General features: G+C 57.4%; 1 protein-coding gene across 8 annotated transcripts in view; it reads left to right on the top strand.

Annotated features, from left to right (window-relative positions):
- The window catches only part of COL16A1 (collagen type XVI alpha 1 chain), a 51,415-nt gene extending 30,473 nt beyond the window's left edge, over nucleotides 1-20,942 (top strand). For 7 of the 8 annotated variants that reach the window (XM_079943497.1, XM_079943492.1, XM_079943494.1 and 4 more), the window contains 27 exons: nucleotides 423-539; nucleotides 625-666; nucleotides 748-834; nucleotides 1,609-1,653; nucleotides 2,509-2,553; nucleotides 4,282-4,335; nucleotides 4,910-4,963; nucleotides 5,496-5,549; nucleotides 7,071-7,115; nucleotides 7,226-7,279; nucleotides 7,572-7,607; nucleotides 7,962-8,024; nucleotides 10,406-10,477; nucleotides 10,685-10,738; nucleotides 11,402-11,446; nucleotides 11,653-11,697; nucleotides 12,015-12,068; nucleotides 12,496-12,549; nucleotides 14,589-14,639; nucleotides 14,997-15,086; nucleotides 16,590-16,625; nucleotides 17,203-17,247; nucleotides 18,126-18,314; nucleotides 18,678-18,744; nucleotides 19,496-19,672; nucleotides 19,853-19,930; nucleotides 20,662-20,942. In XM_079943497.1, coding sequence (XP_079799623.1) covers nucleotides 423-539; nucleotides 625-666; nucleotides 748-834; nucleotides 1,609-1,653; nucleotides 2,509-2,553; nucleotides 4,282-4,335; nucleotides 4,910-4,963; nucleotides 5,496-5,549; nucleotides 7,071-7,115; nucleotides 7,226-7,279; nucleotides 7,572-7,607; nucleotides 7,962-8,024; nucleotides 10,406-10,477; nucleotides 10,685-10,738; nucleotides 11,402-11,446; nucleotides 11,653-11,697; nucleotides 12,015-12,068; nucleotides 12,496-12,549; nucleotides 14,589-14,639; nucleotides 14,997-15,086; nucleotides 16,590-16,625; nucleotides 17,203-17,247; nucleotides 18,126-18,314; nucleotides 18,678-18,744; nucleotides 19,496-19,672; nucleotides 19,853-19,930; nucleotides 20,662-20,864 — 1,956 coding nt within the window. In that variant the 3' untranslated portion in view covers nucleotides 20,865-20,942. The remainder of the gene's footprint in view (nucleotides 1-422; nucleotides 540-624; nucleotides 667-747; nucleotides 835-1,608; nucleotides 1,654-2,508; nucleotides 2,554-4,281; nucleotides 4,336-4,909; nucleotides 4,964-5,495; nucleotides 5,550-7,070; nucleotides 7,116-7,225; nucleotides 7,280-7,571; nucleotides 7,608-7,961; nucleotides 8,025-10,405; nucleotides 10,478-10,684; nucleotides 10,739-11,401; nucleotides 11,447-11,652; nucleotides 11,698-12,014; nucleotides 12,069-12,495; nucleotides 12,550-14,588; nucleotides 14,640-14,996; nucleotides 15,087-16,589; nucleotides 16,626-17,202; nucleotides 17,248-18,125; nucleotides 18,315-18,677; nucleotides 18,745-19,495; nucleotides 19,673-19,852; nucleotides 19,931-20,661) is intronic. The other variant, XM_079943493.1, reaches the window with a different exon arrangement.
- Nucleotides 20,943-23,303: the final 2,361 nt, after the last annotated feature.

Raw genomic sequence — 23,303 nt, 5'->3', positions numbered from 1 at the left:
CCTGGCTCCTCCTGCAGCTGTTTGCTTTGCTCCCTTGGGCAGAGAAGCTGGTGTTTGGAGCTGCCCTTTTCAGTCTAAATCCTCGTGGCGTGTCCTCACACTGGGTGCAGGTTGCAGGAACAGCCGGGACAGATGGTCCCTCCGCGGGCCCCTCCGCCTCCTCCCACACGCCTGTCTAGAAAGTGGCGTTGGCTTGGCCCTACCGGAGCTTCTTCCTGGAGGAAACTCAAAGCCAGTGTTGGGATCGGGTCCCTTGAGGATACAGCAGAGCTGCCGCAGACATGTGGCTGGGGAGGAAGAGAGTGGGTGGGTGCCGGGCAGCAGGATGCCACTGGCTGAGTTCGGAGTGGGTATCCCCCATGCGGCCCACCCTGGCCTTCTCCGACCCGGGCCCCACGCCACCGCCCCCTTTTTCTCATCAGAGCATCTGCGGGGACTGTGTCCAGGGGCAGACGGCCCACCCGGCGGCCCTCCTGGAAAGTGGAGAGAAGGGAGACCAGGGCAACCCCGGCGTGCCAGGCCTTGACAGCTGCGCCCGGGTAGGAGGCTGGGCTCGGGGTGGCCTTGGTGCAGGGCGAGCTCCCGGCTGCCCCTGCTGACCGGGCCTCTGGCTGTCGTCCGCAGTGCTTCACGGAGCGGGAGCGGCCGAGGGCTGAGGAGGCCCGGGTGAGTGGGGCTCCGTCTTCTCTTCACCCCCCGCCCCGAGCCCCATGGGGCTTCTCACACTCACCGTCCATCCCACTCCAGGGAGACAACGGCGAGGGAGATGCGGGCTGTGCAGGGAGCCCCGGCCTGCCCGGTGCTCCAGGACTGCCCGGCCAGAGAGGAGAAGAGGTAAGAGCAGGGCCCTTGCCTGGGCTGGACCCCGAGGCAGCTGGAGTCTCCACTTAAATGGCTCTCAGTTCCCGAGGGCAGTTTCCTTCCTGCCGAAAGCCTTCTCGGGCCCTCCGAGGCCTGAGGTCACCGGCGCCCCTCGCTGCTCTGGCCTCACCTGCTCTCCTGGCACCGGGCCTCCTCGCGGCTCTGGGCCCTGGGCCACTCTTCCTCCCCTGGCCTTGCTGCTTCCTCAGCCTGCAGCTCTCCTCCAAGGCCCGCTCCTTCACCCCTTCAGCCCTTTGCTCACATATCACCTTCTCAGTGAGACACTCCCTGACCACCCTCTCTAAAATAGAACTCCCACAGCCGTGCTCAAAGCCCGGTCCCTCTCTCTGCCCCACGCTCCGCACTGTCTGGCATCCTGTGTATTCCCTTCATTTGGGAGCACGCCGCAGGTGTCTACTGAGCACCGCCTGTGTGCCAGCCTCTGTTCTATGCATTACTGTCCACCTCTCCCTAGAATGTAAGAGCCACAAGGTGGGGATTTCAATGTTCCATTTGTCATTGTGTCCTCAGCCCCTGGACCAGTGCCCAGTACGTAATAGCTGCACGATAAATGTTTGTTGGATGATTGAATGAACCGAATGAAAGGTTTAACGTCAGCTTTAACATCCTGCTCTGACAGCACTGCCTGTTGACTTGGTCTGTGGCAGGCTGGGAGGAGGGCTGCGGAGACCTCAGGGCGCTGTGGGCCTGAGCCTCTTCATCCATATTCCCTGGCTTCCTTTGCAGGGTCCGCCCGGCATGAGGGGCTCCCCGGGTCCTCCAGGCCCTATTGTAAGTATCTGTGGGTTTCCTGGCCTGCTTGAGAGGCTCTCAGAGGGGTTGTAAAGCCAGACACCGTTCTGCTGCCTTGGCTCCGGGAAGCTGGGCAGGACAGAAAGAGGGAACTTCCTTTCCCTCCCCTTTCCCTCGTCAGAGCATCTGCGGGGACTGTGGCCTCCCACCTCCGAATCCCCAGAACCGACCTGCTCCGCCCCGCTCTGCCTGTGGTCCTGCTTAGAGGAGGCCCTCAGGGCGCATCCTTGTTTCTGCAGCCCCGTCCCTGCTGTGTTTTGCATTCATGGCTCATGGTCTGGGCAGCCAGGAAAGCGTGTGGCAACCTTCAGACAGGGGCCAGGGGCTGAGATGGAGCGGCCCTCTATCGCTCCGTAGGGCCATCTCTAAGACAAGCCTACAAAGGCTAGACCAGGGGCATCTACCCTGGAGTCCTCTGTGGTGTTGATATGGCAGGAAAGCCTGGAAGAACTGAAAATGCTTTCTTTGGAGGAAACAAAAATAGCTGGTGGGAGCCTCTTAGAACCAGGGAGCCCCCACCTGGGGGCTCATGGAGGTCAGGTAACAGGCATGATGGGCTTCCACTCTGGCACCAGGAGTCACTCGGACTCGGGCAGACTTGGGCAGGTGGTTTGACTCTGGGGGCTGTTGCGCATCTCTACGGATGGCAGAGCCGTTCTTCCTGGAGCCGAGGCGAGGAGCAGATGTCTTCTGGGCCAAGACTTGGGATGAGTCTCTTTTCCAGCTGCCTTGAAAATATTCCCATGACTTCCTCTCCCCGTGACCTCTCAGCCCCAGACTGTGGCCCAGGGTTACTGTGCTTGTGAGTTGTGACCTGCCTGTTTCTCCCACCAGGGCCCCCCAGGTTTTCCTGGTGCTGTTGGCTCCCCCGGATTGCCTGTAAGAACCTAGCGCTGCTCGACCTCCCCTTCCCCTGCCAGCCAGGTCTCTGTGGCTTTTGCTTGTCTCCCTTCCTGTCGTGCCCTGGCCTCCCCCCTCCATGTTTGTCGTTGTCCCCCTTCAGGCTCGGTAGCTAACGACACAGGTTCCCTGAGGTCCCAGCAGCTTGGACGGCCTCCCAGTCTCTGACTTCTTTTCGTTTCTCCCTTCTCCCTCTTCTGCTTTCTCTCTCTCATCTTCTCTCTTCTCCCCCCTTCCGTTTCCCTTTTTCTCTCCCACAGTCACACATCACTCCCCCTAAATCCTCCAGAGCTATTTTACCTTCTTATTTTAAGCTGGTGCCTCTAGGGGCCTCTTTATCCCTGCCTTCTCACTCTGCCTCCTGCTTCTCCCACCTTTGGTGTTGACTGAAGATTTGCTGAAAGTAGTTCTTGAGGCCCTGCCAGCCACCTGGCCCAGAGCCCGGCAGAGATGCCAAAGCTTTAGGGCTTCACACTGCAGGCTGGCACAGGTTTGCTGCCCTGCTGCTTGGCAGGGCTGTCCAGAGGCACCCCAGGGATTTCAAGGCGGCCACGCTTGCAACTTTTCCCATCATCCTAGAGGAAACTTCCTCCTCTTCCTTTCCTCTTCTTTGGCTCTGGTCCCAGTCTGCTCCGAGGCTGGGCACGTGATGCCAGCAGTAGGGCTTCTGGGTGTCGTGGGGCCCTGCCCCTCTGTGCCCAGTGTCTTGGCCACCTCCTTCTGCCGGGTGTCGTTAATTGCTCTGCCTTCGTCATCGTCACAAGTATGTTTGAGTCGTCCTCTTCCTCACTGTTGCTCCCTCCTGGGTCATGGAAACTAACCTCCTGTTTGTCAGAGTTCGTGTTCCTGGGGCCTGGCTCCTCTCCTCCCAGGCCTGGTGAAGGAGGCTCAGGGAGCAAGGCCTCTCCTTGTCACAGCTCCATCTGTCCCCACGTCCTCATCCTGGCCGGACCTTGTCTGTTTCTGCTTGCTTGGGTGAAGGGGCCATCTGTCCGTCTAGCCATCTGTCTTGTGTTGTGGAAAGGTTTGGGTGCCGTTTCTTGAGGGCACGAGGGAGAGGGGGCAGACACGGCCCCTTAACGGTGCGGTGCATCCGCGAAGGCCAGGGCGAGGAGTGAGGAGGGATGGGGGCTCTGGCTTTGATTGAGATGGATATCCCTTTCCACCTAGAAAGTGACAGGGACTGCTCTGGAGGGAGCCTTCCCATGTCCCTCCCCAGCATCCCTAAAAGCATGTGATTTTTGGCTGGGGCGGGGGGCTTGGAGAGGTAAGTGTTGCGAGTCTGGTGATACATTTTGGTGGGGAGCATCACTCTAGGGACACCTCTCTGGACAGTTGCCCCTCAGGGGGAGCACATGTGTCACCCTCCTAAAGGTGCACCCCAGACAGTGGTCACAGTAGGGCACACCAATGGCAGCCACCTGAGAAGTCCCACCTGGGAGTCACCCGACTGGGGGCATATCTCTGTGGTGACCTGTCTTGGGGGGCATGCTTCTGGGGCACCCTTACGTGGGGATTTACACCTCTGATAGTTACCCTTCTGGGCACACCCCCTATGGTCACTTTGCTGGGGACACTAGGGGGGCCACCAGTAGCCCCCCACCTTTGCCTAGAATGGGGACAGAGGGCTGGGGGGCTGCAGGGAGGAGTCAGGGGCTGAGTGGAGACTGCCCTCTCCTGCAGTTTCTCATGATTTTTCTCTCCAAGGGTCTTCAAGGAGAGCGAGGCCTCAGGGGCCTGACGGGAGAGAAGGGGGAACCGGTAAGCGGAGGCAGCAGGGGATGGAGGTAGATGAAGAGCCTTGGGGAGACGGAGGTTGGGCCCCCTGGGATGGCTGCTGCGTGGAAGGTGGGAGGTGGACTCCTTCTCTTGAAACTCTGTGCCCCTCGGCCCTGATTCCCTCAGTATTGGGGGATCCCTCAGGATCAAAGGAAGCTGATCTCCATGTGCCCTGACTCCCTGTAAGGGGCAAACACCTCCATCCCTGGGGGCTTTCTCCCTCCCTTCTCCTGCAGCGTTCACCATGTCCCTTCCACTGCCCCCACCCGGGTCTTCGTCATTCCCTGTCCTGGGCCTTCTCCTCTGGCTCAGCTCCGCTAGAAAGTGACAGGCACTGCTCTGGAGGGAGCAGTCTCAAGCAGTCAGTATCCAGGACTGTGGTGGTGACCACAGCCGAAGGGAGCCGGGTCTGGGGGAAATGGCCCAAGGTGGAGGCTGTAACCGGGGCACCTGCTGAGGGGCAGCTCCAGACTGTCGGGCCTTGGCCGCCCTCATAGCCAGGGATGGGGACAGAAATGTTGGGGGGCTGGTCCATCATGTCTCCCTTTCTTTGCAGGGTCCTCCAGGGCAACCTGGCTACCCAGGTGCCATGGGCCCCCCAGGACTGCCTGTGAGTAAGGGGAGCCGGGTCTGGGGGTACCCGAGCCGTGGGGTGGTGATCAGGACCGGCCCAGGCTTGGGCATCCTCAGCGGGCTCCCTCCTTTCCCAGCATTTCAGCTGGTGTCTCTGCCAGGCTGTCCGTCCAGAGCACCCCCCGCCCCATAAGGCCCCTTGGTAGTGGAGCTTGGCCTCCCTCTCCGCTTTGCACATCAAGGGCCAGACTCTCAGAGCACCCGGAGCCTCCCAGACTAGGAGAGGACAGAGGTCTGCCTCCCCAGGGGCGGGGGAGAGTTGGGGAGATCCAGCGGAGGCGCCTGTTAGGAGGACGTGACCCCCGTTCCACTGAGTGGCGGTGGGAGGCCGCAGAGGCGCCCCCGCTCCGCTCTGCTCCGGGAGCAGCACACCCCTCGGGCCCCCCAGCCTCGCCCGGGGCGCCTTCTGCGTCTAAGTGTGTGTGCCAGCTGCAGTCTCCACCCCTCGCATCGGCGCCCCTGGCGGGCGGACCACGGGGCTAATTCCCTCTCTCTTTGCTGCCTGTCAGGGCATCAAGGGGGAGCGCGGCTACGGGGGTTCCCCGGGAGAGAAGGGAGAATCGGTGAGTGCGGGAAGGCAGCTCCCTCCGCGGGGGCGGGAGGAAGGGCTTCAAATGGCCAGTGTCTCTCTGCCGCCTGGAGAGCTTCCCAGCCGCCCCTGAACGGGAGACGTGACCCCGGCCCTCCGGTCCCCTGAGTCGCTCCAGCTGCGTCTCAAGCAGTCAGCGCTGCCGGCTGGTTGCTGCGTGGGCGGAAGCTGCGAGGAGGAGAATCCCGGCAGATTTCGTGGAGACTGGCGGAGGGGCTGCCTGGGGGGAGGGGGCCAGAGTCAGCGGGCAGGGGACCTCCTCCCCCCGCCCCCAACGCCCACAGGTCGGAGAGCCAGGCCCCGGACTCTGGACCCCACTCTGCCACCCGGCCTGTCCCCAGCCCCACACTGAGCACTGGAGCTGGGGTGGTCATCAGATGGGGACACGGAGGCTCACGAAGTGACGTGGCTCACCCAGGGTCCTGCAGCTAGTTAGTGAACTAGGGCCGAGCCTGGACTTGAACCCAAGTCTGTGACAAACCTCCCAAGTCTTTGTCTTACCTTCCCCCTCGCACATGCCGGTGAGGCCCCGGTGGGATGCAGCAAACCCCATTGTGCATTTATTCAATAACGAATCTTTCTCGTGGGCCTTCTGGGTGCCAGGCTCTGTTCTGAGGATGCCTTGGTGGATAAAACAGGCAGTTGAGCCCCTGGTCCTCAGGGAGCTCACATTCCAGTGGGCCAGGTAGATAACAGATGAGTAAACAGCTACATATAAATTATGAGAGGTAGGACCGGTGGAGAAAATCAAGCCGGGTAAGGAGCTGGAGCCATGAACGGGAAGCATTAGACAGAGGGTCAGGGAGGCCTCTCTGAGCGGATGGCGTTTGAGCTGAGCCCTGAATGGAGCTGCGGGGGTGTGTGGGAGCACAGACGACCAGCACACGGTTGTCTGTGCTGGGGAATCGCAGAGGGAGAAGCCGTGTGTGAGGGTACCTCAGGGACAGATTCGAGCCATCGAATGATTTGGTAAGGTTTCAAGAGACCTAGAAATGGTGGGGGATGGTGGGCATTCTAGGTAGAGGGGACAGTTGTGCAAATGCCCAGTGGTATGATTGTATAGTGTTCAGGGAACGGCAGTCTGACCAAGCCAGGCAGAAGATAAGGAAAGGGGAGGGAAGTGAAGCAGGGAAGGGTGGTCGGTATCAGATCACAGGATGCCTCAAAACCCAGCATTCAGTTGGCAGAGGGGCCCCATGGAGGGTGTTGGAGCAAGAGAGTATTATAATCAGAGCTGCGTTGAAGCAGAGGAGATGGCAGCCTCTTGCTGGCTGGACTAGAGCAAACCAAGAGATGGCAGAACTAGTTAAGAGGCTGGTTCAGTAGCTCAGGCAAGGGAAGGGAAGCCTGAACAGAGCAGGGGGAGGAATCCTGCCGCTTAGAGGGGCGTCCCACCACATCCCTGCCTCTGCTCTGTACCCCGTCCCCTGCCCCATCCCCTGATCTCCCACCTCCCCCAGTCAGAGTGACCGATTCCTCTCCTTTGTATCACCAGGGCCCGCCAGGATCTGAAGGCCTCCCAGGTCCCCCAGGCCCAGCAGTGAGTGGGGAAGGGGACAGGGAGATGTGGACATGGGGATCCCTGATCCTGCCCTGGGGTCTGGGGACAGGAAGGTTGGGTTCTAGATGCATTGTTCTCTGTGGTGACAGGGTCCCCGAGGAGAGCGAGGACCCCAAGGGAACTTGGGTGAGAAAGGTGACCAGGTGAGTGGTGGCAGGGCCCTATCTAGCTGTCCTCCCCCGATGGTCACCCTCATGTACAGTGGGGGAGGGGGCACAGTGACCAGCTCTAGCCTCCCACCCCGCCACCATCCTCGAGTTGTAACCTCTCACCTCGTGCCCAGAGCCTCACCTGCTGGCCCTTTGGGGGGGCCGCTCTGGCGGAGGACAAGGCCCATGACTTGAGGCAGCCTCACGCTGTCATTCTTTCCACCTGGGTAGCCAGGCAGGAGAGAGAGGGTGGCACAGCAAACTGTCCCTTGCTTTCTTCCCCTAGGGATTTCAAGGCCAGCCAGGCTTTCCAGGCCCACCGGTGAGTGCACACACAAAGCCAGCTCTGTCCGACGTGATCCCATCTGCGAGGGGCAGGCCTGGCCAGGCCAGGCTGGTTGAGGGTGGGCCTAGGGAGGGGAGCAAAGAGGCGCGGGAAGAATGGAGGAATGGCCTCAGGGGCCAGGCCTGATTCCAGGAGCCAGGACCTGGAGAGCAGGGCCTCCTGGGTGGGCCCCAGCCCAGCCGCCCAGCCAGATGTAATGCTCCTGGGTGGTGTTTCTGGGAAGTCAAAACGCATCACATTAACAGTGGTGAAGCACACCCAGGAGGAAGAAGGAAGGGGAGCTGCTTTCCAGCCCCGCCTTCATTCCTGCCTGCTTCTTTGTTGATTTAGGGTCCCCCTGGATTCCCAGGCAAAGCTGGAGCACCTGGCCCACCTGGCCCCCAAGCGGAGAAGGTGAGCAGGACCCCAAGTTGGCCACAGTCACAGCTCTGAGCCATCAGAAGTTCAAGGACTAATTCAGTTACATCAAGTGGGGGCAAAGAGACCTCCAGGATGAGCCCAGCAACTGCTGTAGGGCAACAGGGCCGGGGCAGACCAGTGGGCCCCTAGGGCTGACAGCTGGGCCCAGGATGCACACCCAATGGGAGAGTGTGGGTGGGGAGGAGGCAGAGAGGTGTAGTGAGAGGTGGGCCACTAGATGCCACAGGCCAACCCCGGCCAGCTGCAGCTCCTCCAGGGGAGGGCGAGGAGTTGAGGGAAGGAGGGAAGCACATCCAAGACTGGGCGCCCTGGGCCCTTCAGCAGGAGGTGGTCTGGACATTTGCCTTCTGGGTCTGACAACAGGAAAGAAGGATGGGCCTCCTGGGAGGCCATGCTCAGGGTGTCCCCAAGGGCCAGAGAGGGCAGGCGTGGCCTGTGACCTGGTGACAAGGGTGGGAAGGAGCAGCAGTTGGGGAGCCCCCGCACTGGCCGCCCCTGGGTTTGGTTATAGATAAACTTTGGGACTAGCTCTGCCTTGCTCTGGAGGCTGACATCCTCGTCTCAGCCCATCCTCTGGGCTCTCCAGATGTGACAGGTGGGCAATGTAATGAGGCCCCAAACTGACTTCTAAGCTTGGGGTACAGGGAGGGGCAGGAGAGCTGCAGCTTCTTGAGGAGCGTCTTTCCTCTGAAAGCTGGAAAGGACTTCTAGAAGGGCCCCCTTGGTCTAGGTTCTCACTGAAGCCTAGAGAGGCTAGGGGCATCCCAGGTATGCACAGCCAGACAGTGGCGGGGCTGAGACTTCCCTCCCAGCTCAGGAGAACCCTCAAGCCCCTGGCTGTGCCCCCCACCCCAGAGCCAGCACCTATCAGCTATGGTTGAGGCAGTGCGGGTGCCACCTCCCTTCACTTCTCTGTGGGGCGCCTGAGTGGCGGCCCCCGCCAGAGTCTTCCGCGCTGCCTCTGTGCCCCAGTGCAGCTTGCTCTCCTTAGGCCGGTCTTTGCAGAGACTCCCAAACCTCTGGCCAGCGGTTCTCCGTCCTGACTCCCTGTGGGGCTGCCATTTCCTGGGGCTGTGCTGACCCCTCCTGGTAGCTGGTGGCATGGCAGTGCCACCCAGAGCCCTCCCCCCCCCACCCCCCTGTGGGGTCTCTAGCTGGATCCCTTCCCCTTGGTGACCCCCACAGCCACTGCTCCAGGTCAGCCACCCTCTCCCCACTGGGGAAATGCTGCCGCCTCCCCACTTAGCTACCTGCCTCCCCCTCTCTTCTCTGATAAACATTCGAATTCACACGTTCACTCTCATCATTCCCCTGCTTTGAACCATCAGTGGCTCCCCAGTGCCCGTAGTGGTGTTTTCAGGCTTTATTTTGTAGTCCCCAAGGCTTTTTGTCACACAAAATCGCATATGAATGCTCAGTCTATAAAACAGATGCAAGTGGAGCTGCTCTGGCTAAGGCGAGGGTAGGGGTCCTGGAGTCCCACCCCCTTGGCCTCCACTTTGTGCCCCCAGCCTCTCCAGGCTCCTCCAGGAACCCTCAGGCCCTGGGAAGTACAGTTTGAAAACTAACGGTCTGTTTGATAAAATCTAGTACAGGGTTTCAGGGCCCTCCTCCAGTCTCCTCTCCGCCCCCCACCCCCATCACACAGGCTCCCCAGACACCCCAGCTAGACCAGGCATGTGAACACCGCCAAATCTTTATCCTTCTCTGAAGTCCTCTGTGGCATGCCCTTTTCTCCTAAACCTACGCGAATCCCAGCCGTCCTTCAGAGCCCAGCACCTGCTAACTCTTCGGTGACACTTTCCCTGCCCCCGACCAGAGTGAGCTGCTCTCTCTCCCCAGCTCCCAGGGCCCCTTACTCACACAAGGCAAATCGACTGTTGCAATGCCCTTGATGGTCCTGGGCCTGTGACTCTTGCTGGACTGTGAGCTCCTCGAGGGCAGGGCCCACCCTTTTGCCATCTGGGGGAATCAGAGGCCACATGGTGGTTGGCACCTTGCTGGGATCAATGTGAATTGAATGTGTGCTCTCACTTCAGCCCACATTACTGAGCACCCACCAGGCCAGTCCTTGGTCAACCCCGAGGAAGGCGCTGGACCCAGAAGGCTCTGTTTCCTCTTCGTGGAGCAGTGCAGAAAGGGGGATGCTTGGCAGATGAAGACAGACTTTCACGGGGGAGTGGTGTGTGGGATACAGCCAGTTAGGCCAGAACCGAACTGGGGTTCGAAGCCAGCTGTCCTGACTTCCAGTAGTCACCAGCCCCTGTGGCCGGGGTCTCTTGTCCTGCTGGTGTGTGTCAGCGGGAGGGAGGGGTGCAAGGCCCCACTGACTTTGCTGGGGGGCTCATTTCCAGGGCAGTGAAGGGATTCGAGGTCCATCAGGCCTGCCTGGTCCCCCTGGACCACCAGGATCTCCCGGGATTCAGGTGAGCGTGTGCCCGCTTAGCCTGACAGGTGTGTGTGTGTATGTGTGTGTGCTCATGCACGCATGTGTGTGTGTCTGTGTGTGTGTTTTAGGGGTAGGAGTTGGGTGAGGGGTGGAGGGGGTGAAGAGGGTGGAGGGGCTGGGTTGGGCCTCCCACCTCCTAGGGCTCCAGCACAGGCGTGCAGGAATGCCTTTTTCCCATTTCCAGGGCCCTGCTGGTCTGGATGGTCTAGATGGGAAGGACGGCAAGCCTGGCGTGAGGGTGAGATGGTGGGCCCAGGATGGCACCCCCTTCCTTCTACCTCCTTCTCCAAGAGCCAAAGTCAAGGGAACCCTGATGAAGGGAATTGAATTCCACTGCCCCACACCTCTTGCAGGAGGTGCCCCACCTTCCCTCGGTCTGCCTCTCTCCGCACCCCACTTCTCTAATGGCACCAGAGCCCCCCCGATTTCTCTGTTCTCCCAGTTGCCTTAACCAGGTTGGATGAGCTGGGTCTCACCAAAGGCAGGCAGTGAAGGGAGTAAATTTATACCCAGAAACTCAATCAGCTGAAGAAACTAGGCTGGGTGTCAGAAAGAATAGGCTGCAGACAGGGAAGGACTTGAGTGGCCCTGGCTCCTTGGATCCGATTTTGCTGGGGCATCTGAAAAGGATGGGGCCATGGCAAAGGGCAGAGCATCAAGGTCAACCCCCTTCTGTACCCAAAAGAAGGAAAACTGAGGTTCAGAAAGGGACGGGGATTCACTCAGCGTGCACAGCCAGTCAGAGGCTGAGCCCGGCTTGGAATCGTCCCTGTGCCCCACGTGACAATCCCTCCATCCTGGGAGAGCTGGGGGAGGGGCTGGAGAAAGGGGGAGACTGGTGAATGAGTGGGTACAAGCTGGACAAAGCTCTTGTCTCAGTGCCCCTGGTCTCTTTCCCTAGGGGGACCCTGGTCCTGCTGGCCCTCCCGGACTCATGGGACCCCCGGTAAGTTGAGCTGCAGGAAGGAGCTGGGAGCTGGGAGGTTGCAAAGCTGGACGGGTGCCCTGATGGGTGGGGCAGCTCAAATCCACATCCCCTGTGGACATGTTATGACTTTGGATGGATTTGACTTGTTTAACCTGAGGAAAGAGGAGTGGGAGGTGGCCTCCGCTTGAGGTGAGGGACGTGGCAGCTCCTGCTTTTTCTTCCAGGGCTTCAAGGGAAAACCGGGCCATCCCGGCCTCCCAGGACTGAAGGTAAGGGCCTGGTGACTTCTGCCAACCGGGTTTTCTCAGCTTTTCTCAAGGTCTGACCCCGGGCAGATGTGGCAGTCTGGCCGGAGTGGAGTGCCACCTGACCCTTGGCTAAGGTGCCATCCCAGCATCCAGGCCTTCTGAGGCCACCGGTGCCTGGCAGACTGGGTTGGGGCTTTGCCATCTGCCAGCCCGAGGGCATCAGAGAGCCCCTGGCCGAAGCCGGGGCATGTGGCAGGACTCCTCTGATGTGGGGTCGGCTTGGGGTGTGGGAGCCAAATGGCGGTCTGGTGAGCCTCAGTTGCCCCTCTCTCCTCCAGGGTGACTGTGGAAAGCCTGGTCCCCCGGGCAGCAGTGGCCGCCCCGGAGCAGAGGTAAGGGCCCGGGGTCTGTGCGTGCTGCCTTTAGACAGCCCTTGGGTTCTGCTGAGTCCAGGACGCGGCCACTCCCTCCCCCTTCGCTGGCAAAGTGGCAGCCTCCTCTCCTTGCCTTCTGGGGGAGGTTTTGCCCAACACTGCACATCTTGACCTTCCTCCTCTTAAGTTTATAACCGATTTCCTCTCCCTATGGGCTATTGGGTTATTAACCCATAGAGGCCTGGGCTCTACCTTCCCCCTCCAACCATACTCATGGGCAGGGCTGGTCCCCTGTCCCCAGAAGGCTTAGGCCTAGAGGCCAGGACTCAACGCAGCTCTTCTGGCCATTGGTGTTCCACCTGCTGTGCTCAGCGTTCTCCTACCTCACAGCCTGTGTGTGTAAGTCTGTTTCTGTGTTGTTTCTTCCTCTTTCTCCCTCCTGCAGGGTGAGCCTGGTGCCATGGGACCCCAGGGAAGACCCGGCCCCCCTGGCCACGTTGTGAGTTACTCTGTTTTCGTCTCTGTCTCTGTGAGAGTTCAGACTGTGTTGGGCTGGGTGGTGGTGGGCAAGCTGGTGATGACCCGAAAGAACTGACCGCAGCAGCAGTGCCAGCCACGTAGAGCAGTAAGGGGCTCTGGGCTCACCCATCCAGCAGTTCCCCGGCTTTTCGCCATTTTCTGATATTCTGGGCACATTCGAGTTTGCTTATCAAACAAAGATCATTCAGTTATTCAACAAGTAATTATTGAGCACCTGCTCCACACCAGGCACTGTTCCAAGCCCTGGGCTACGGTGAGATAGACAAGGTCCCCTGATCCCAGAGCTTCCACACAGGCACAACAGACAGATTAACGCGGAAGGATCAGGCAGTGATGTGCTGTCATAGAGGGCCTGGGAGGCGACTTTACGGGAGAAGTGGCCTTTGAGCAGGGGCCCAAATGACAAGAAGGAGCCAGCTGTCGAGCAGTCTGGTGGAAGAGCATCCCGGCAGGGGTGCATCTGCTGCAAAGGGCCTGAGGCAGGGAGGGCTTGGGGAGCTTCAGAGTCAGCGTGGCGGGAGTGGAGTCCGAGGAGGGTGTGAGTGGGAACGGGAAAGCTGAGCTGGGAGAGGACCTGATGCAGATGGTGGAGGACCTCGGGGGCATGGGCAGGAGGGGGTTGGGTGCGCAAATGACATCAGAGATATCAGCGGAGGGATGATGGCGGTGGAGCTGGTGGCAGTGGACAGATCCCGCAAGTGTCTGGAGGTAGATAGAGGACTTGCTCGTGACCTGGATGGGGAGGGGGCAGGAGGCGGTAGAAGGAGAGGAATCGAGGACGACTCCTGTTCGGTTCGCCTCGGGCAGCTGGGTGAGTGGGTGGTGTATTTACTGAGAAAGGGTGACTTGGAGAGGATGTTTATTAAGCAATAATGGCTTTCCCGTCTACTTTACTCATCTGTAACACAGATGACTGCCAGTGGGCGTCTTTGATCAGCGTGACCATGCCGAGCTGGTGGGGTTCCAGAGAGCCCTGTTGAGGCTGGCTGTACACTTTCCAGAAGGCTCTTGGAAATGTTAAGAATAGTGCAGAACCCCCCAAAAAAGGAATTCTCAGGTCCTCATCACTATTTTTATGGATCTCAAGGTGTCCAGAGACCTTGGACTGGGGACCCCAGGTCTAGTCCGGTCCCCTCCACGTTACAGATGAAAGAAGGAGTCACACACTCTGAATTGTGTCCGCATCGGAGATCCCCTGGGGGGTTGGGGGGTGTGCAGCGTTCCTCTTCCCACCTCTGTCCATCCAGCCCAGCGCCCTGCTGTGTGCCAGTCTCAGTGCTGGACATTCCTGCCTTAGGAGGCTTGAGATGAGTAGAACAGAGCCTGTGCCTTTGGAATTTTCCATCTGGGAGCATGGAGGGAAGTGCTCTGAGAGAGACCTGTGTGCCCTGGGGTTTAGAGAAAGTGTAGCTCTGACCACCAGGGCGGTGACATTTGAGCTGAGCCTCAGGGGCAGGATGTGGAGAGATAGGGCAGGCGGGAGCCCTCCTGCATGTTTCAGGCTCATCGCCCTCCAGCAGCACGTGAGCGGCAGGAGACCAGGGAGCTTGGGGCTTCTCTGTGAGGACGTTGGAGTCGGTGCTGAGCCCTTGCCCCTCACCCCCCGGCTGCGCACAGGAAAGCTTCTGGTCTCTGCTCTTCCCAGAGAACAGAAGGAAGGCGGCAGGGGGTGTGGGGGGCTACTCAGAAGACACCCAGGCCCACGTAGCATGTACCTTACTCCCTCTGCACTTGGCTCTGACTCCCAGATCATCCCCTCCGTGCGGGCCCCAGAGGTACCACTCGGCCTGCGGCAGGCATGAGGGTCTTGTGTATTCAGGGCCCCCCAGGCCTCAGCTCTGGCGTAGGTCAAGTGCAAGAGCAGAAGGAAGGAGGGTTCGGGGAAGAGAATGGAGCAGTCATGACAAGGTTAGGGCGTGTTCTTGCTGTTGGTCCTTCGCTGCCTCCGGGGCCTTATTACTGGAGCGTCTTTCCATCCCACTGACTGGCTCTCTTTAGGGTCCTCCGGGGTCTCCAGGCCAGCCAGGCCCAGCTGGAATCTCTGCAGTGGTGAGTGGCGTGCTCCCCTTGTCCCTCCCTCCCCGGAGTTTAGCCCTGCTCTGCTGCAGGCTCCTCGCAGAGGGAGCCGGGTGGGGTGGGGGGTGAGGGCTGGAGAGCAGCGTGTCCCCAGCCCCTCTCCTTCCCTGGCATCGGCCTCTCCTGCGTCCAGACATCTCCCTCACTGGCCTGTGGTGAAGACCTTTGGAGAAGCCTGGAGGCCATCCCAGGGTCCTTCCCCAGGTTCAGGCAGCGCCACCTCCCCGTGTGCGGCCTTAGGGTGGGGGTCATGGCCCCTGGCGCACAATGTCTGCCTCTGGCTGCGTGGGGTTCACTTTTCCCTCTCACCATCCCCGTCTTTTTCCCTAGGGCCCGAAAGGAGACCGAGGATCCACTGGAGAAAGGGGCCTTTCAGGTCTTCCGGGCCAGCCTGGTCCCCCTGGACACCCTGGCCCCCCGGTAAGACCCCACATATTGCAGCACAGCCCGGGGGAAAGGGCCAGTGGGCTTTGTCAGTTGCACGCAGCCCTGCACTTCTGAGGCCTCCAGGGAAGGGGAGGCATTTAGCACAGACGATGGCAGCTCGGAGATTGTGCCTGAGGATCACGTCCTATTTAGAAAGAAGGACAAGCTGTACAAGCCAGCACTGGGCCGACCACACAGCAGACCGCTGCCTCCAGCCGTGCACCGCTGTACAGATCCCCCCACTAGGTGTCGGACAGGGGAGACTGGCCCCCGTTCCACCCCCGCCCCCTCCCCAGGGAAGTCTGTTGGTAACCACAGAAAACCTGTAAATGTCAGGCACCAGAAACGCTGCGCCACTGCTGGAGCTCTTGCAACAGCTCAGAAACCACTCCTTAGTTTCAGCTAGAGTTTATACTAAGAGCTGTGATATATTGGTCACTGACAATGTGACAATGCTGAATGGTGACCTACAAATGGTGACCTACAAATGTGCTTGACATTTTGTCATTTAATCTGTACCACAACCCTATTTAGTAGGTCGGATTGTCCCCATTTTACAGATGAGGAAACCAGGGCTCAGCAAGGTTAAGTAGGTTGTCCAGAGTCCCACAGCTAGTGAGTGCAAGAGGCTGCCTGACTCCAGAACTTGCGTCCGGAGCCACTCTGCGATACTTTCTCTTTCAAAGGTTCCAGACAGGTGGCCACATCAGGTGGAACTGACTGCCAGTCTCAGGGATGAAAAATCTCCCCGGGGACTGAGGCAGGGACCCATGTCTCCTAGTCCCCAGGTCAGGGTGTTTTCCACCCAAGCAGACTTCCTTCTGGGGAGCAGTAGCAATGCCCCTGGGGCTGGTGTCCTGGAATGGGGTGGATGACTCTAGCCTATGCAGGAGTAATCGGACGGGCCGAGTCTTGCCTCCAACTCATCTGATTCCTGCTGCAGACCCTGGGCAGGCAGGTCCCACCAACCCTCCATCCCTCCTGCCTACAGGCTCAGGAGCCTCCAGGGTCCCCGGATGAATGTGTCAGTTGCCTTGCAATCACAGATTCCTCTTCCCCAGCATCCCACTAGAAATGGCAGGGCCCTGGAAGCAGCCTCTCCTGTTTTGGGGAGGGAGCGGACACTAGGCTGCCCTGGCCGATCTCTGCGACCTCATCAAGGCCAGAGATTCAGAGTTCACACCTTCATTCAGCAAACACTGAACATACACTCAGAGCCAGGGAATGTGCGAGATGCCAGGATCTCAAGCAAAGAGCAGGGCAGGTGCAGTCTGCTCTTCCCCCATACAGCTCAGTCAGTTGGGCGGCCGGGAGCAGGCTGGAGGGTGGGGTGGGGTCTAAGTTTCCACAGCCTGTGCCTGGAGCATCGGGGGGAAGTGGGGAGGATCGTGACTTCTCGGTGGAACTGGGGCTGGCCATGCCTGGTGGGCGAGGTGAGGCATGAAATGCCCAGCTGGCTTGGCACTCACCACAGCTCCATTGCTCTCTACTCCCCAGGGTGAACCTGGTGCAGATGGTGAAGCTGGCAAAGAGGTACCGTTGTGCTGGGCTCCTCCTTTTCTCTTGGGGATGCTGCTTCTTTCTCCTAGCTTCGCCCTGACCCCTCTTCATTCATTCAGTGAATGCTCCCTGTTTGCACAGACTGTCTCTGGACAGATATACAGGAAACCGGTGCCCTTGTTCTTCTGGGGAGAGGGACTGGGGACTAGGGGAAAAGGATGAGAGTGAGCCTTGCTTTTCACTTTTTTTTTTTTTTAACCGTATACTTGGTCAAAAAGAGCCAATAATCATAATAATACTCCAAATAAACATTTCTTGGGCACCAGCTCTAGCCAGGCCCTCCCTTTCATTCTGACTTCTCACCTCTTTTTGTCCGTGACAAGAGACCCAACCAACACGATCATACACGGCCACACCCCAGGAACATGAGTCTCCCTTCCAGATGTCCCCGCTCTTGTTGGCAGGGAGGTTGACATCCTTTCTCACACAGAGCCCAGTGGACACGGCCTGGGGACCTAACACTGTGGGAGGTCCTTTCACGGCACCTGTCTTTCCTGGACACCTTGGAGACGCTGCCCAGACTTGATCCCTGACTTTTGCTTTCTTCTAGGGACCCCCTGGAAAACAGGGAATGTACGGACCCCCTGGTCCAAAGGTGAGTGGGCACTGGCCGGGTTTGAGAGGAGCAGCTCATGAGTTGATTAAGCCCAACTCTAAGCTCTGACTTTAGCCATGGAGAGGAGACAGAGGAAGGCCAGTGGGCAGGGAAAAATGTGGGCAGAACTTGGAGCAACCTCGTCTCTGACAACTTCTCATGAGGGGCTGTTCCAAGGTTCATTCACTCCTGATTGATTGATTCATTCATTCATTCATTCTGCGAGCATCCGCTTGGCCTTGCTTACCCGCCAGGCCCTCTGTCCTAGCCTTGGGCAAACAGAGGTCCCTGAACAAGAGGTGCCCACTTAGTTCAGTCACACTTACACTGGAGCGTGGCAGGTTTTACTGAGGAAGATTAGACGTAGCACCGTGGGATCAGAGGGAGGGAGCAATCAGCTCAGCTTAGGGCGTCAGGGAAGCTGCACAGAGAACAGGGACATTTCAGCTGAGTAGGAGGAGTGCACCGCGGAGAGAGGAGGGGAAGGCAGTCCAGGCAGGGAGGACTAAGACACACGGCCGAGTCAGAATTACAACCAGTGAGGTGTGGCTGGAGGTGCAACGAGGCTGGAGAAGATGTGGTCAGGACCGCGTCATGAATGGCCTTGAATGCCTGGCCAAGGAATTAGACCTTTATCCTGAGGGCAGCTGGGAGCCATCAGAATTTCTAAGTAGGGAGTAACAACATGAAAACTGTCCTTTAGAAGGACTGCTTTGGGGGCAGCGACATGGGGCAACATGTCAAGGTCCTGTGCACAGTCCAGAGGGAGACGCCGGGGGCCAGGTAGGGGGCTGAAGACAGGAGCAGATTGCTGAGACATCGTGAGGTAGACTTGACAGCACTCGGCAATGCTGGACTGTGACTTCCTGTCCTTGCAGGGTGACCCGGGACCGTCAGGGCAGAAGGGCCAGGCAGGGGAGAAGGGAAGAGCTGGCATGCCTGGTGGGCCTGGCAAGAGTGGCTCCATGGGACCTTCTGGGCCGCCGGGTCCTGCAGGAGAGAGAGGCCACCCTGGATCTCCGGGACCTGCGGGGAGCCCTGGTCTGCCCGGGGTGCCTGGCTCCATGGTAAGGCGGGGAGGCTGGCAGCCATGGGCACTGGCCCACAGAGCAGGCCTGCGGGGTAGAGCGTGGACCATTTTAGAAGCTCTTGCTGACACTCTACAGGAAGGAGCATGACCCCCTTATGGGTGGTTCTTAACTGTGTGGGCGAGTTGAGGGGATTGGGGACCCTTTCCCCAGAAAAATGCACTGACTCTCGAAATGTTTTGTACCACTTCAGGGGGTTAGGACAGTGGGTTAAGTATCTGTGGGAGGCTCCTGGGACCCTTGCCTCCCTCCCCATCCTTTACTTCCACGAAGTCCATCCCCAGGGGAGATGAGCCCCAGGCTTGGAAGTATTACTGAGGCAGGTTTCTTCTCTCTCCTCAGGGAGACATGGTGAATTATGATGAAATCAAGAGGTTCATCAGACAAGAGATCATTAAAATGTTTGACGGTAATTGGCAGCTGGCTGGGTGGCAGTGGGTGCTGCTCGCCCTTCCCAGCTGCTTCTCCACCCCGCCCCGGCCTCCTTTTCCTTAGAGCTCAATATCCACCTCCCCCCTCCACCCCTACTTACCTTGCTCTCCCACTTACAGGCATATGTTCAATTAGGCTTCAGCCTTTCCTGCCACCTGCTCTGTTCAGAGACAGAATGATTCCCTCCTGCCCTCCCCAAGCCCCCGCTGGAGCAGAGGAGACAGACGAGAAAATTGATATCAAATGAGTCTGCATAGAGTGAGCTCTAAATAAAGGGGCAAGCAGCAGCTCTAAGAAGGCTGCTGTGGTTTCATTTTAAGCTTTTTTTCCTGTTCATTTGTTTGTCCAACATTGACAGGCTAGGGACTGGGGAAAACATGGACCTTTCCGGAAGGGGCTAGACATCTTGCTTGGGAAGCAGACCTTGAATGCCAAGCAAGGAGTCTGGACTTTATTCTGAAGCCAGTGGTGAACTCAGGAAGGCCAATGGAGAAGAGAGATGCTGTAATCAGATCTGTGCTTCAGGAAGCTCACGGTGGAGAGCGAGGAGCGAGGTGGGGCTAGGGCACAGGAGACCACTTAAGAGATCCACCCACACGTTCCTTGCTCTGACATCCCTCTGAAGAAAGGCTGTCTTGGATTCCATGCTGGGGGCCTGTCTGTAGCATCTGCAGTCGTTCTGAGTCCCTGGGGGGCACCCTGTGACCTGTCCCTGACCTTTCTTACAGAGAGGATGGCTTACTACACCTCCAGGATGCAGTTTCCCATGGAGATGGCAGCAGCTCCGGGACGACCAGGGCCCCCAGGGAAGGATGGTCCCCCGGGCCGGCCAGGTGCCCCGGGATCACCTGGGCTCCCTGGTCAGATTGGCAGAGAAGGTCGGCAGGGCTTGCCCGGGATGAGAGGTAGGTCTGCCGTCCGGTTACTGAGGTGCATACCTAGCTCTTGGGGGCAAACACGAGCATTGCATGAGGTCTGTTGAGAATATGCCATTTGTGTGTATGCGTGTGTTTCGAATAATCCTGCTGGGTGTGTCCTTGTTCTACTCAGGGGTGGGGCCTCTTATTTTATTCCTTTTGTTCCAGGATTGCCTGGTACCAAAGGTGAAAAGGGAGACACTGGTGTTGGCATTGCAGGAGAAGTTGGTCTCCCCGGCCCCCCAGGTAGGAAAAGCCAGCCTCTGAGACCATGAATCTGGAGCAGTTGAGATCGCCTTTCTTTATGTTCCTTCTGTAACATAGTTGTGTAGAACCTGAAGTAACCACAGGCCTACCAACCATCATTTAGAGTAATGCCACTGCGTGTAAGATACTCTACGAGGGCGTGTGTGAGAGTGTGCGTGGGGAGGGGGGCGGGTGTCGGGGATGCGGTGGAAGACCCAGTGCCTGCCCGCAAGTCCTAACCTGGGCTCGCACCACACAGTGGAAGAGAGCTCGATGTGGTGGGGCCAGGGAACGCAAGTCCAGGTCCTGCTCATCCTCTTACTGGCTCTGTGACCTTGACGAGCCTAGGAGGGAAATGGCTAAAGCTTCATAGCCTGGCTCTGAGGTGTAGCTTCACCACTTACCAGGTGGGCGACGTCTTTGAGCCTGTATCCTCGTCTCCAGAATGAGATAATAGTTTCTTTCTCATGGAATTGTTGTGAAGAGTCAACGAATAATGCAGAAGAAGCACTTGCCTTGTGCCTGGCACGTGGAAACTCTGAATAAAACTAGCCAGTAGTATTATTGTTATCGTTAAACTAATGTAAGGATCAGATCAGGTCTTCATGAAAATATGGTGTAACTGGAGAAATATTTATCAAATGTAAGGTATTATTTACCATGACTATTATGTTTTCTTTTCTTGTGATCTGGGTTTCCTGATTTTCCTTCTCTGACTCCTTCCTCCCTAGGTCCTCAAGGTCCTCCAGGGTATGGCAAGATGGGTGCAACTGGGCCGATGGGCCAGCAAGGCATTCCTGGCATCCCTGGCGCCCCAGGCTCCATGGGCCCACCGGGCAAGGCCGGCCACTGTAACCCCTCTGACTGCTTTGGGGCCATGCCAATGGAGCAAGAGTACCCACCCATGAAAAACATGAAGGGGCCTTTTGGCTGAAATCACCATTTCCATCAGATGAAGGACTCCATTGGGAACAAATGGCTAAAACTTATAGGATTCTGGATGGGTTGTGAATGTTTTGGGTTTTTAATTGCTATTAATATTTTTTTATCAATAAACAAAGAAACAAAACTATCTGCAATCTCACTTCCAGTGGGGTTTCTCTGGGGCTGCAGCTGCATCTCCCTGTCATCCTCCTCTTGTCACTTGGTCCCAGGGTCAAAAGAGGGCATTTCCTTCATCGTCTGTGGTCAACCAGTCAAGCTGTGGGATGCTGCTGTATAGGTGGCCCCCAGCTCAGCTCTCCTCTCCAGATACTTCTGAGTCAACCTTTGGGCCTCTGGACCTTGTGTCCTATCCTTCATGGCACACTTCTCCAAGTCAGAGACGGGGCATCGCTCAGCCTCTTCCCATGGGTGAGCCAAAGGTGGGTTTGAAGACCCTGCTTGCAGCTCATAAAGGCCTCTCCCTATTTGCTTCCCTTTAAGAAACCAGTGTTTGGTACCCCACCCACCTCTTCTTGGGTGTGACCCAAAGCCAGTCCAGGTGCACCTTGGGAACTGCCACTTGCTGCTGAGGTGCATTCATCTGCCTGGCGGCACCTCCAAGCACACATGGTTCTCTTCTTGCTGCTCCAGTAATTCCATGATTAGAAAGCCTGTGCAAACAGGAGGAACGATAGGTCGCAGCCCCGGGCCCAGGCAACGAGGGACTGCTGCTTCTCCAGGAAATGACATGGAAACTCCTGCCTGTACCAGTGCATGGCCCTGTCACCAGCTCTCCTGGACGGCGCATGACATCTTTTGTTATTCTTTGTTAATCTAGCTCGTGTGGTGCTTTTCCTGTACCTCTTAGTCTAGGCCTTCAGAAACAGATTGCATCAGTGCAAAGGGGTCATGGGCAAACCACAATCAGATCTGAATTCATTGTCCTCAAAGTCCACTGGGACTTTGCTGATCTATCTGCTGCCTCCTTCTCCATATGTAAAAAGGCTAGGAAGAAAAAGAAAAAAAGACAGCAAGTTGAATATTACAGAAGCATTCTATCTCAAGCTTCTTCCTTTTCTGCTTTTCAGATCTCTTGTCCTGATGGGCTGGTTGCTCTGTGAGAAATCAACAGGGCACATCCAGAGGGACTTCCAAAGAAAGGTTTTTTACTGGCCCCAGCTTTCTGGAAGGTTTATTCAAGTTGGATAAACTTCAAAGGGATCACAGAGCAGGCTGAGAAATGTACCCAGAGTCCAGATGCTTATCCAAACTGCCTGAAGCCTTCAAACTGGCCGTAAAATCTCTCCTGAGCTGGCACTTCCAGCACAGTTTTGAAAATTCCCTTCTCCCATTGAGCCCCCAATACCGAGAGGTTTTCAGAACCTTTGCCCTATTTTTTTTTCCTGCCAGGGGCAGAGGTGTGCCGATGGCCAGGGAAATGAAATCAGGCAGACTCCTGAGCATGCCAAGTGCCTCACATGATGTTTCTAAAGGAGCCAATTCTTATTTTATCTCTCACCAGCAATTCTCAGTTAACCCTGAGTCTAACATAAAACATTAAAAAGCAAACTCATCCTCTTTGCATTGAAGTAGCAGCCAGTTTTGGACAGCGGATGAGGACAGATGTTAAAGTGCTCCCATTGGAAGGCCAGCTTCCTTTCCACCCAGTCTGTGAAGCACTAACCGATGATGGGCCTCGTGATAAGAAGCACGTTGGTGTGAGTAGAAAGAAAGGGAAGCAAGGACCAGCTGTTGAATTGAGCAGGTTGGCTTTGAAGGCCAGAGGGGGAAAATCGCTATGAGGAAACATCAAACTCAAGCCCTCTGAGGACCACCAGGGAACCGATCCTTACAGAGTAAATGATGTTTTCTTCACTTTTCTTCTTGAGTCAAATTCATACTACTCTTAGGGGGCTCTGTGACAGGCTAGGTTTAAGCTTTCATGATTTGAGTGTTTGTCTCCCCGGAGTTTGAAATTGCTGTATCCTCTTGGACCATGAAGAACCAGATGGAAACCTGAATTTTATAGTCTCTGTTACCATGGTCAGCAAAAAAAAAAATCCATGGATTTTGCTGGTAAGTTCAGGAGCTGGGTAAGCTTTTAGAGAAAGGAAGGAGGGGTGCACCCCTTCCCCTCCTTTCAAAAGGCAGCTCTCTCACTTTCCCGTCTGTCTTCATTTCTTAGTGTAGTTATTCCAGGCTTTGCAGGCAACACACAGATCATTCAGATTGGCAATATCTAACTTGATGAGTCCATTACCTCTTTCTACTTTGTGCTCGGAACTGTACCAGGCTCTGGGAATTCAGAGGAAAACTAGACAGACAGGATCCCCGCCTCCACAGTGTCTAGGTGGAGAGCAGAGAGTTAAACAAGCAGTTACAATAACGTGGGATGATGGGGCAGTACCAGGCGCCAGGGGAGCACAGAGCTGAGAGACCTAATCTTGTC

Source organism: Stenella coeruleoalba (genome assembly GCF_951394435.1).
Source record: "Stenella coeruleoalba genome assembly, chromosome: 1".
In the NCBI taxonomy this organism is placed as follows: domain Eukaryota; kingdom Metazoa; phylum Chordata; class Mammalia; order Artiodactyla; family Delphinidae; genus Stenella; species Stenella coeruleoalba.
This window is presented reverse-complemented; position numbering and strand designations above follow the sequence as displayed.